Here is a 13,626-nt window from a genome sequence, read left to right as displayed (position 1 = left end):
ACCGAACCAAACCAAACCGAATTTAATGATTTGGTTTGGTTATGGTTAAATCTAAAAATCCGTTTGGTTTTTATTTTAATTAACCATTTGGTTTAGGTTTAGTTTGGTTAAAAACCGTAAAACCGAATGGTTTTTTGGTTTTTTATAAAAATTTAGGATAATTAGATATAATTACTAATTAGTTTTCCAAGCTTATAAATTTATATTGTATAACAATATCAATAATTTTTTTCTTTATTGGGCTTTAATTATTGATCTTCAATTAATCTATCGAATTACAAAACCTTAACCTAAGTCTCTATTCCCTAACCTATATATATTCTTACTTTTATGCTTATTTTTAGTTATGTATCAACTATTTATTTTTTAAATGCATGAAATAACCGTTAAAAACCGGAACCAAACCGAAACCGAACCAAACTGTGATACATATGGTTTTTATATGGTTTCATTTCTGATGAAACCAAAAAAACCATAAACCGAAAAAACCGAACAGTAACCAAACCGAATTACATATGGTTTCTTTATGGTTCCATTTTTATAAAACTAGAAAAACCGTAAACCGAAAAAACTGAACCGAAACCAAACCGAAAAACCGAACGCCCACCCCTACCTAAAACAATGATTTTTTGAAAGCATTTGAAAGAAATCTATACTATTAAAGATGGCCAACTCTCTCCATCTGAGTGACAAGTTAGTAGTGGAGAGAGTGCCACATGTTTGTTCTCATTAAAGCAAATTACAAAACTAAATTAAAAGTAATATGAAACATCTTCCATGTCTTCTATTCTTTATTTTTTATATCATAAACAGTTTCAATATTTACCGAAAAAATTTAGAGAGGTTTAGAACATGTCCCAATAAAATAGATGCATCACCAAAAGACAAAAGGACATCAGGAGTCAATCAAAGAGTCACTTCTTCCTCTTGGCGTAAATCATGAATGTATAGACATATGGTTTACGCGTTACAATTTTGTCAATAGTTTGAAGTGTTGTAGCAATGATCGAGATATTGGTTAATATTGTAGAAGAATTGCAACTTTGTCCCTAAAGAATTAAATTTTTATATATATGAAAAAGATTAGGGTTTTTTCAATATCAAATGGAAGATAATTGAATAAAACGAAAGAACGTTGGTTTAGAAAAATCCAGAGACAAAGAGGAAGATAGTTGAATTAATTCATGAATGTGAGTATTCATATTCTAATATTTAGAAGTTGTCAAAAATAAAATTAAATGAACTTCTTATTAAAAAAAAATCTAGAGCTATATTCAAGAAATTGAAGAGCTAAGATGAAAGAAAATGTCTATCTTAATTATATATATTAAAGAGTTAGTCAAACTATAATTCTTGATAAAAGAAAATGTTAGTGTTTCATAGTATTTAATTGAGAAGCTTAAGTATGAATATATCTAAATACTTAAGCTTTTTTTTTTGAATGAATGTAAAATTTATTCAACCAAAAAACTCTTTGTTACAAAATATGCATCTTTAGATCTAAATACTTAAGTATGAATATATCTAAATACTTAAGCTTTTATTTGATTATTGTAACGTCCCGACCACCACTTCTTAGTGGCTAACTCTTATTTCACGTGTGAAACATATTCTTACATAATCTATACTAATAAAAAGTAGAAGTTATAAGCTCCTAAGGCTGTCCACATAAGATTTTAAACATCCAATCGGAATTCGACATGTCACTAATTAACATTTTTAAGATTTCCAGAATTTTCTATATTAAAATATTTTTTAAACGACCAATTAGGAATTGACATGCCATTCATTAACATTTTGAAAATTTCCAGAATTTTTTAGAAAAAGAAAAATTTGAAATTTACGTAAATAAAAGAACTATGTACAATATCCAACATCAGCTAGAAATTTTTTAGACAATGGTTCAGAACCATCATTAATAAGATTAATATGCTTCCAACAACGAATGAGCAGGAAAGCTTGATTTATGAGGCGTCCAAGTTTAAAAGTTTTATTCGGTTTAATCCGGTTTTTTATCTGATCTAATTAAAACTTAAAAAAGTTTCAAAAAATATTATAATATTTAAAAAATTTAAAAGTTAAAATATTATAAATATTGAAACTTTTAAAAGTTCTTAGCTTTTTATAAGTTTTTAAATATTATATTTTTAAAATTTTAATAGTTTGAAATATTATAAATATTGAAACTTTTTAAAAGGTTCAAATATTATATTTTGAACTTTTTAAAAGTTTAAGATATTATAAATATTGAAACTTCTAAAAGTCTTAGCTTTTAAAGGTTTCAAAATATTATAATTTTTAAATTTTAAAAATTTCTTAACATTTAAAGATTTTTTAAAAATTATAATTTATAAATTTCAAAAGTTTAAAATATTATAAATATTGAAACTTAAAAATTTTAAAAGGTTCAAATATTAAAAATATTGAAACTTCATAGAATGTTTTTAAACATTACAATTACTTAACCTCCATAGAAATTTTAAGACATTATATCTATACTAATAAAAAGTTGAAGCTATAAACTCCTAAAGGTGTCCATATATAATTTAAAAAAAAATCAAGAAGAAATAGATATTTCACTAATAGCATTTTTAGAAATATAGTAGTAATCTATATATTAAGATTTTTTTAGACAAAAATATAATTTACAGAAATAAAAGAAATATTTACAACATCCCAGATCGGCTAGAAAATTTTAGACAATGGCTGAGAACCATTATAAATAAAACTAATATGTTTTTAATTATAAATTTATATGGTTTGCTTGATTTATGCTTATTTATCAGGCTTCCAAATTTAGAAGTTTTATTTGATTTATTTTAGCAAATTAAAATATATAAAGGTTTAAATATTTAATATAGAATATTTAGAAATATTATAAATACCTCCATAAAAATGTTAAAAAAATATAACTATTTAAACTCTATAAAAAGTTAAAGTGTCATTAATATTTAACTCAAAAAAAAATGTTACAAATATTTAAACTACATCTAAAATTTGAAATATTTTAAAAATTTAATCTCTATTAAAAATTTAAAAGTTTAAGAATTACAAAATATTATATATCAAATTTTTAATACCTTGAAAATATCTTACTTATCTCCGTTTGTGTTTTATATATTTTATGAACTGTAAAACATGTTTTTGTGTATGACTTTACAGATGATTTGATACTTTCGCAGTAAATTTTTATTTTCAAGTCTAAAAAATAAGGATTGACGTCGCAAGACCTTGGTTTGATGTTATTTGAATTTAAAGAAGAAGGATTGACGACAAGCATAAATATTGTTTTAACTATATATGTGTTTATATTACTTTCTCTGCAAGTAAGGATTTGGTTTGAGAAGTTTCAAACCGTGTGGATCTAAAATCGAATAATATGGATGAAATTATCAATAATTGGGTGCATGTGTTGACTATGCTGGTTTTCATGAATTGCACAATTTTTATGAGAAAATATATGATTTTGGTCTTGGAGTTTGATGGGTTAATAAGTTGTGTGGTAGTCTAAAAAAAAGGTTTTTCAGTGGAAGAATGTGAAGAAGTTGACAAGGAAGAACAAGAAGAAGAGTATAACAAAGAACCGGACGGTAAAAGTAATGATGACAATTACCATAAAATTTGACAGTGAAAATGACAAGAAAGAATATGAAGAATAAGAAAACATTGAATAAAAAAACACGAAAACATAGGTGATAGCGATCAATTAAATATGAAAAACGAGATAAATTCGTGATTATAAAATTGTTCCGTTTTCTGGTGGTCAAAGAAATAGTTCAGGATATGTGAGGTCACCAGTTTGATCTGTTTCGCCTGGACGTCGAGTTAAATTCATGATTTTAAAACACAACTGATTTTTATATTTTTAAAAATTGTGTATCTGAAATTTAATTTTTTTCTTAATAATAATTTAAAGTTTTCTATAAGATAGTATTTCATTACCGTCATCATTCATATATAATTTTTATCAAAATATATCAAATAAACTCACGCTAGTATGAATAAAATTTTTTAATAAATAAATAATCTTGCATAGATTAACAAAAGAGCCGGTTATAGATATATTTAGTTGATACATAATAGTTTAATCTAAAAATATTTTCACGGTTTATATATATATAAATATATATTTTAAAACAAATTTTAAATCCTAAAAAATAAATTTACACATAACTTTAATTTTATATGTATATATTTATTCCGCACATAGTGCGAGCTGATACCTAATTTCTTTTTATTTTACCAAACGTTTGGTATGTCTAATTATTTTGACCAATTAACTCGACCGAATAGATAATGTTTGGTAACTTCCAACAAAGAAATGGCAAAAACCATATAAAAATGGCAAAAACCATATAAAAAATCTCTAATCGACTAACATAAACCATACAAAAAATGGCTCAATTACTCAACCTCACGTCTCTTTTGTGTTTCACCTTCTTCACATTATCTCTCTTTCTTATGCAAACACAAGCAAGAAAGCTCCAAACCTTAACTGTACTAACTGATCAAAACCATAGTTTACCGCTGTCCAAGAATCACCAAATCATGATAGATGAGGAAGACGAGCTAGAGCCAGCCTTTGTCCGAGAGACAGGACATGGTTATGGTCTCTATGGTCGTCATAAGAGTCACATATTCAGGTAATCTTTACAAATCGAGTCAAATGTCTCTGAACGAGGTTACTTGACTCACAAGTCTCTTTGTTCTCTCTATTTAAAAACCCTAATTTATCTTTCGAATGTTGATTTCAAGAGCTTTTGTTCGTCGTCTTGACTGGGATACTGACTACATTTTCGTTTCTAAGGTTCGCATATTCAGGTAATCTCAATGTTTGTCTCTGTTTTACCTTATGCGATTACAGAGAGATTGAAATCGAATAGTTACGAACCTGAGATGTCACAGGTAGTGCAGATCAATGATGACGAAGAAAAAGAACATACCTATTTGGTTTGGGATCTGTTAGGTCGTTTTCTTCTTTCTTGTTGAGTAAACTTAACCCTTTGTAGAGATAATTTACAAATATAATACTGTCTCATCATCAATCCATAATCGAAAGCTGTGTTTTATGTAGGAAATTGGGAGAAGGTCCAAGAGAAACCGTTATCTATGGTTTAAGCTTGGATTCAACGTCAACTTTTATCTTTGAAGAATCATTCTGAGGATCCACCTGCTGAATCATCTCATAATCAGTTTGATGTAAGTCCTACAATTCGTAAAGCAAAATACAATTTCTGTAAAACACTACATGTACGTTGTTTGACGCTTGGATATTCTGAACCAACTGATGAAAATACAGTAGACACCGTTTGTTCGGATGCCAAGGGAACAATTCAAGATAAGCAAGAGGTGAGCCATTATCCTTTTCCAAAGTTACAATATAATACTCTCTGTATACACTTAACAGAGAGTGTATCTTGTGCTTAACATTGAACATGAAACTATCAGGGATCTGATTACCTCAGAGCGTCCATTAATCCATTGGCTGTAAAACTTAAAAACAATCTAACCGGTGGAATCAATTGATGAAATGGTAAGCTTGAGATAATTGCCTTGGATGTAATCAAATTGTGTTCTTTTGAGTTTGATATTCAAGTGAGACTCTTACAAGCTTTTGGTTTTAACTTTTACCAGGAACACTATCTAATTCTCTTTCCTTTGTTCTCCAAGTCACATTGGTTAATAATCAAACACCAAATATAGCTGCAGGGACCAATCTTACAGTGTTAATATCCGTACAAAAAAGCAGCGAAATGAATGAATGATAAAATGATAGGAACTTTATGTTTGTGTTGTGTCATGAAATGTATGTTTCATACAAAAATATAGCGAGAGAATATATTGGTTTCTTGTGTGTGATTTGCTTCCTTAGAGCCCACGGCAACTGAGGAGATCCTCTTGAACATTTCTGTTTTCTTCGGCTATATATCTTCATGTGCCTTGTATATATAAAAGGTGATTTTCTGTTTACTATAAAAGTAAAAATAAAGAGGATAAAAAATCTCTTCTAAGCTAGAGACTTTATATTTTGTCACCTGGATATTGCTTCATCACCAGTTTACCCATAAAGACAAAAGTGTCGACTAAATCACTTTGTTTTGCTTCATCTCTAAACCATAAATTCATATTTGCTCATATAGTCATATATATGATAGCAGATTAGGTTTCGTTAAATCTGATTGTGATTATTTATAACTGAAGAATGATATATGTCACAAAACAGAAAAAAAGCAGAAACTAGTTAAACCAAAGTTGCATTCCAACAAGTCTCGTAAGAATCAGTAGAAAGAGAAAGAGTGGCCAACTCTAAACAAGGCCTATTCTGTTAAGAGTGATCACATTCTTGCACGAAGGTTAAGAAGGAAAACGAGTTACTCTTTAAGGTGTCAGATAAAACAGCTTCTGCACCCCTTTTTGCTTCATATTTGCTCTCATATCAACAAGCTGGTAGCTAAAACAGTAGATGTAATAAAAGATCCTTGTTCACCTGCAAATCCATGAAAGCCTAATTAAGACTTGAGGTTACAGAAAATGTCATAATATCATAATCAATATAGTCCATGCACATCAAAGATCAACATACCTTAAACTGCAAGAAATAATCCCACAGATCATCAAAACGTAACAGAGCGAGAAAGATCAATGGAAGTCGCGTTCATGGATCTAAGCACATGCCATCTTGATACCGTCCCCTGAATCTCCCCTCCTTCAAGTCTTTTTAAGACGATCTCTATGCACCAAACATCTTTAAATCTATGCGGGTTGAAAGTATAGCCCAAAACCACCAACTTCCCACCAACATTGGCCATTTGACAGTGATAATAATTGAGGCTAGGCAAACCAGATACACCGCTCACAGGTCTCCAAAACAACTCATCCGGATCATATACCATTAGTTCTAGATCTCTAGAAACAGACCAAGGATCAGTACTACACAACAAATCCCCAACCACACAAGACGACTGGTGCCAATATCTCTTCAACGGACTTTCGAGTCCCCATGACTGCCATGTACCCTGTCTTGGTTCGTAAGCCAAACAACACTGAGGATCCAACATGTAAATCTTTTCTTGCATCACCACATACGTCAGAAACCCTCCTCTTTCCATACTAGAATTGTGGTCGTATGGACCAGCAACACTACTCCAAATCCCAGTATCTACGTCGAACACCTCGATCCAATTATCATCTATCTGCTCGCAACCTCCGATCACGTAAATCTTTCTGTCGATAACTCCAGCGGCTGCGGAGCTGCGAGCCCTCTGCATTCCCGGGAGCGAGCAACACTTATGAAATCTGCAATCGATGACAAACACGTTCGATGTGGGCTGATATGATTCATCGCATCCACCGATCACATACATCTCATATCCGATTGTAACCACAGCAGATTCAGGCTTCGTGGGACTCATGGGAGGAACTGAACTGATTTCGCTTAATCGTAAAGAGTTCTTTCTTGGAGCGTTACGGTTGAGAATGAACCAGCTCGGGTTGAAACTAACAAGAGGGAACTTGATCAAAGCGTAAAGAACCGGTTCGGTGAGGCCGAGTTCCAAGCGCCTCTGGTAGAGTCTCGGCGAAGTGATGACGCGACGAAAGGCTCTGGAGAAGAGAGATAGCTTCGGGTAATGACATCTCGGGACGAGTAAGAGGATGCTTTCGGCGATATCTTCTGGGATGTGTCGAGTAACAACGGGAAGAAGATTCTCTACTTGTTCTTCTTCTTGAGGTTTCTCGTTTTGATTCTCTTCTTCTTTTTGCGGGTTCTTGTGGAGTTCTTCGGGTTTCTTGATTGGATCTCCGCCGTTAGAACCGTCGTGGAAAGTTTCAGAGGTTGAAGCCATCGTCGTGTGATGTCTTCAGCAGCAACGAGTTAACCGAAAGGGAGACTAAATTCGATTTGTGAAAGAAGCTGTTACGCTGTGTATTGTTTATTTTTCTTGCAAAGAGTTACGTTTGTGTATTTATAATGAAACCCCTATTATGAAGCTTCGCTTTTTTTTTCATTATAGTTAGTTTACCCCTAAAGACACTAAATCACTTTGTGTGTGCTTCATCTCTAGACCATAATTCCATAATATTGCTCATATAGTCATATATATGATTGCAGATTAGGTTTCGTTAAATCTGATTAATTGTGATTACTTAATAACTGAAGAATGATGTATGTCACAAAACAGAAAAAAAATGCAGAAACTAGTTAAACCAAATTTGCATTTTAAGAAGTCTCGTAAGAACTTCGGTACAAAGAGAAAGAGTGGCCAACTCTACACAAGGCCTATTCTGTTAAGAGTGATCATTTTTGCACGAAGGTTAAGTAGGAAGACGAGTTACACTTTACGGTGTCAGATAAAACAGCTTCTGCACCACTTTTTGCTTCATATTTGCTCTCAAATCAACAGTAGATGTATTAAAAAGACCCTTCTTCACCTGCAAATCCATGAAAGCCGAATAAGACTTAATTGGGGTTACAGAAAATGTCATAATATCATTGTCAATATAGTCCATGTATCAAAAGAGAAACCTACCTTGAACCGCAAGAAACCATCCCATAGATCATCAAACCGTAACAGAGCAACAAAGATTAATAGAAGGCGAGGTCGCGGAGATAAGCACAGTCGCCTTTGAATCGACCTTCCCCCAAATCTCACCTCCTTCACGTCGTTCTAACGTGATCTCTATGCACCAAATATCATTGTACGTGGTGTTTGAAGTGCCCAAAACCATCAGCTTCCCACCCACATTCGCCATTTCACACACAGAGTATCTGAGGTCAGGCAAACCATCTAAACCCTTCACAGGACTCCAAACCATTTCAACTGGATCAAATACCACTATTGGATGTTTAAAAAGACAAATGCTATACAAGAGATCCTCAATCACACAAGACGGGTTGCTCCAAAAATTCATCAGCTTAGATGATCCATGAACGCATGACTGCCATGTACCATGTCTTGGTTCGTAGACCAAAACACAGAGAGCATCCATAATGTAAATCCTATTCTGCATCACCACAGATGTCAAAAACTCTCCTCCTGGCAAATTAGAATTCTCGGGGAATGGATCAGGCACAGTCCACCAAAGCCCGTTATCTACATCGAACGCTTCGATCCAACCATCATATGCATTACGCTTCTCCTCGCAACCTCCGATGACATAAATCTTTCTGTCAATGACTCCGGCGGCTGCACGGTAGCGAGCCCTGCGCATACTCGGGAGATAGTCACACGTGTGGAATCTACAGTCCATGACAAACGCGGACGATACAGGGTGGTCTAACCCGATCCAACCACCGATCACATACATCTTGTATCCGATTGAGACCACAGAAGATCCAGGATTCATAGGAGGAAGCGAAGTGATTTTGATCATTCTTGGAACGTTACAAGTGAGAATGTACCAGCTCGGCTTGTAACTAACATGAGGGAATCGGATCGAAGCGTAAAGAACCGGTTCAGTGAGGCCGAGTTGCAAGCGCCTTTGGTAGAGTCCCGGCGAAGAGATGACGCAACGGAAGGTTCTGGAGATGAGAGATAGCCTCGGGTAATGACTTCTCCGGACGAGTGCGACGGTTCTTGCGATGAGTAACTCTGGGATTTGTCGAGGAGGGATCGGAGCAAGATTCACTTCTTCTTCTTCTTGAGGATTCTTGTATGGATCACCGCCATTGGAGCCGCCGGAAAGTTCAGAGATTACAACCATCGCCGTGTGACGTTAGCAGCAACGAATTAACTGAAAGTGATGAGACTAATTCAATTATTTTTTCTTTCTAAAATAATGTTTGTTGTTGTGTATAGTATTTATATTAAGGAAACCAAATTGCCATTTCACTAGGTGTATATATATATCACACTCATTGCACGCATTCAAGAACTTCGTTTTTTAAAAATGTTATAACATTTTCTTTTGTTCCAAAAAGATAATTTGTATAAAATATTGGGTTAAGTCTCGTTATACAGAGCATTACCAAAAAATGGTCTCGTCTAAAAATGTGTACAGAGAGTATCATACTTTACTAAAAATGTGTTTATTTTGCTTACTTTTTATTTTCACGTCTTTTCGTTATAAAACAAAATTCAGGTAATTATTTATATAGAAAATTTCTCCAAAACCAATTCAAAGAATTTTACTCTTAATTTTTCATATGAATATTAACAGAGTGATAAATAACAAAAGCAGTTGCAGCTATAGCCAGAAAGCCGCACTACATGTTAACAGAGTGGTTTCTATTGAGACGAACCAGCAGAACAGCAACATCAGAAGATTGCTGCAGACATAGTCAGCTGGTGGAACAGAGAGGAGCTTGTTGTGGCGGGCCATGGTGGTAAGGAGGATACTGCTGGTAAGGTGGTTGCATGTTGTGGTGGCGGGTATTGCTGGTGAGGATAATGGCCATGTTGCTGCATCGGTAAGAAGACGAAGAAGCTTTTCTTGGGATGAAATGACTGCACCCATTCTCTGAGGGTCCATTGATGGGTAAAAGGGTCTGTCTTGATGAGGAGGTTGTGGGTTCATATGCTACTGTTGTACTGTTTCATATAAATCATTCTACAAAAGTTCATCCTTTGTAACAATATTTTTTACATCTCATGTATGTAAAATTCCCAGGTGGATCAAGCATTTGGCTTGGCTTATGGCAGTTGTACAAAGCCTATTGATTATAGCATCAAGGAAACATTGTTGTTGCATGGTCAGAATAAAAAATATGAAATCAAATATCAGTTTTTTTCTTAAATTATCTTAACATTTTCTTCTGCAGGTATACTGTGAACATTGTGATGTTCTACGTTGACAGCAGACTTCCAGGTATTCTTCAAGAACTCAATCATTCTCCCAAATGATTAAGCATACCAGATTGTTTCTCTGCAATAGATCTACTCCCAGTTTATTTTCTCTGCACATAGTCACATTCAGAAACTTGAGACTGCTTTGACAATTTGTGTGCCAAACTGTAACTGGAGATCAGACCATTTCATAGTTTAGTCTCTGCTATTTGCCAGTAATAGACTCGACACATGATTTCGTCAGTTTGTTCATTTTTGAAGAAACTGTGAACATCTTATTGCAGAAATGGCTGAGCGTTCTAGTGGACATTCTCAGACGCCTTTACTTCCACTAAGTAAGTACAAAGGATAGTAATAACAGGAGCAAAGAGGATCATCAGAGACTTCTAAACGAGAACAACGTAGCAGATGATCATTGATGTTCTCTCCAATCTCAAAATCTCAGAGCAGAATCTTTAGTTAGAAACTACGCTAGTTGTGTGCATGTTAGTCATAAACTGAACAGAAATTTCTCAGTTTCAAGCTATAAACTCTCTCCTAAACACCGTGAAACATCTTGCATTCCTTATCATACTCTCCGCCTTTGTCTGCAATGCATACCAAAAGAAACAACAAACAGTGAAGTGAATCAAATCAAACATGAAGCACATATCATTACCAAAAACATACAGTCATCAGTATCATAACAAGATCATTCTCTACAATCAAATTTGGGAATCTTAACATAATTTACAGGTATCATCAATTCCAAGTAACCAAAGGTTTAGACATTTCCCCAAAACTTCCTAAACCCTAAAATCAGAAATCCAACACTCAGAGAAACATTAAAAAAAATCATCAAACGAGTACGAACAATTGATTTCGTCAGTCTCTCAAACACGAAGATGACTGGAACAGAGGAAATCAAACCAACAAGTGATACATAAACCGAATTAAACCACAATTAAATTTAAAGCAAATCTAAACCAATGTAAAACCGTAATAAACTGGAAATAACCGACCAATTTAGAAAATAAAGACTTTTATAAGTGGTAGTGTACAGAAATAACGATACGGGATCACACAGGTGATAATTCGTCGTCGTCAGCTTCATCATAGGCGGGAACAAAATACCCTAAATTTGCTAAATGGCGCCACAAAACCACGGCTTATAATATCAATTCCCGCTACAAATTGCAATCGTCGTTCTCTCAGAAGCTTTCATTTTCAAGAACCCTAAAAAAACCGAACGATTCATCAGAGACTCTCTCTCTCTCTCTCTCTCTCTCTCTAAAGAAAGAAGATGTTGGAGCTTCGTTTAGTTCAAGGTTCTCTACTGAAGAAGGTTCTAGAAGCGGTGAAGGATCTGGTGAACGATGCGAACTTCGACTGTTCAAGCACAGGTTTCTCTCTCCAGGCCATGGACTCTAGCCACGTCGCGCTCGTGTCTCTCCTGCTTAGATCTGAAGGTTTCGAGCACTACAGATGCGATAGGAACATCTCTATGGGGATGAATCTTGGTAACATGTCCAAGATGCTCAAATGTGCTGGGAATGATGATATCATCACCATCAAGGCTGATGATGGTAGCGACACTGTCACTTTCATGTTTGAGAGTCCCAGTAAGTTCCTCGTTTTTTTTCTAACCCCAAAATCGATTTATGTTTGATTTTGTTGTTGCTTGTAACCTGATTCTGTAGTTTTTAAGGTCTCATTTGGGTAAAATCTTGAAGTAGATTGAAGAGAATTAGGGATTTGGATTAGGTTCAAGTTTGTTAGGGATTTGTTTTTTGTGTTGATGCTACTAATGACCTGATTCTTGAATGTGCTAGAAACTAGAATTGATAAGAATGAGTTGATTCCAATTTTGTTTTTCAGAACATGTATAGTTTCAAGCTTTAAAACTATAGTTTTGAGAGTGAATGGGGTTTATTGATATAGAGAATGATAGCAGAAGATGTTGTTTATTGTAGACAATGTTAAAAGCTTGCATAATCTCATGGTTTCGGATTTATATATGATGCAGCACAAGACAAGATTGCTGACTTTGAGATGAAGCTGATGGATATAGACAGTGAGCATTTAGGAATTCCTGACGCTGAGTACCACTCTATTGTGAGAATGCCATCTGGTGAATTTTCCAGGATATGCAAAGATCTCAGTAGCATTGGCGACACAGGTAAATGTTACAGTGAGGATCCTGAAATGGTCTTTTGAGTTTTATCTAATCATGATTTTGGTTTTGGTGTTATGATGTTGCAGTTGTGATCTCTGTGACAAAAGAAGGGGTGAAGTTTTCAACAGCAGGTGATATCGGGACAGCTAACATTGTGCTCAGGCAGAATACTACTGTCGACAAAGTATGAACAATCACAAGTCATTCAGAAAGCTTTTTTTAATAATCTGTGCAATACAATGTTGAAATGAACTTATGTTTGTATTGTGTTTTTTTTTTGCAGCCTGAAGATGCTATTGTGATTGAGATGAACGAGCCTGTTTCGCTTTCATTTGCATTGAGGTACATGAATTCCTTCACAAAGGCTACTCCATTGTCGGAAACTGTGACGATCAGTTTGTCTTCTGAGTTACCGGTTGTGGTGGAGTATAAGGTGGCTGAGATGGGTTACATTCGATACTATCTGGCGCCTAAGATTGAAGAAGAAGAAGACACTAAACCCTAAATAATGATGAATGTTTCTTAGTTTTTCCTTTGATGAAATGTCCTGTCTTGATTCAGCTGTTTCCATTTGAGTCCTCTGTTGAAATGTCTGTCTTGATTCAGCTTCCTGGATTTACAATGTTAAGGCAACGCCATATTAGTTAATCTGATGACGAAGTTTGTGCTTTTGCATTTTCTACAAGG

The 13,626-nt window shown here is 34.2% G+C and overlaps 1 protein-coding gene, 1 long non-coding RNA gene and 2 pseudogenes across 3 annotated transcripts; 2 read left to right on the top strand and 2 right to left on the bottom strand.

The window, feature by feature from the left end:
- The first annotated feature begins 4,946 nt into the window (after positions 1 to 4,946).
- Positions 4,947 to 6,034, top strand: LOC104700548 (uncharacterized). Of its 2 annotated transcripts, none has more exons than XR_015561665.1 (5): positions 4,947 to 4,966; positions 5,075 to 5,199; positions 5,300 to 5,349; positions 5,449 to 5,533; positions 5,635 to 6,034. It is a non-coding gene; the product is annotated as an uncharacterized LOC104700548 (long non-coding RNA). The 2 variants fall into 2 exon arrangements; XR_015561666.1 differs by lacking the exon at positions 4,947 to 4,966 and adding an exon at positions 4,972 to 4,984.
- Positions 6,035 to 6,614: 580 nt separating this feature from the next.
- On the bottom strand, positions 6,615 to 7,853 carry LOC104704390 (putative F-box/kelch-repeat protein At2g29780 pseudogene; annotated as a pseudogene).
- Positions 7,854 to 8,543: 690 nt separating this feature from the next.
- Positions 8,544 to 9,737, bottom strand: LOC104700547 (putative F-box/kelch-repeat protein At2g29780 pseudogene; annotated as a pseudogene).
- A 2,099-nt stretch (positions 9,738 to 11,836) lies between these two features.
- Positions 11,837 to 13,608, top strand: LOC104700546 (DNA sliding clamp PCNA2). The gene is made up of 4 exons (XM_010416072.3): positions 11,837 to 12,385; positions 12,790 to 12,942; positions 13,026 to 13,123; positions 13,223 to 13,608. The coding sequence occupies exons 1-4, from the start codon at positions 12,067 to 12,069 to the stop codon at positions 13,442 to 13,444; spliced, it is 792 nt and encodes a 263-aa protein (XP_010414374.1). The 5' UTR covers positions 11,837 to 12,066; the 3' UTR covers positions 13,445 to 13,608.
- Positions 13,609 to 13,626: the final 18 nt, after the last annotated feature.

This window comes from Camelina sativa, chromosome 7 (genome assembly GCF_030686135.1).
Source record: "Camelina sativa cultivar CO46 ecotype springtype chromosome 7, ASM3068613v1".
Taxonomy (NCBI): domain Eukaryota; kingdom Viridiplantae; phylum Streptophyta; class Magnoliopsida; order Brassicales; family Brassicaceae; genus Camelina; species Camelina sativa.
Note: the sequence above shows the minus strand (reverse complement) of the source record. Positions and strands in the feature narration are given on the sequence as shown.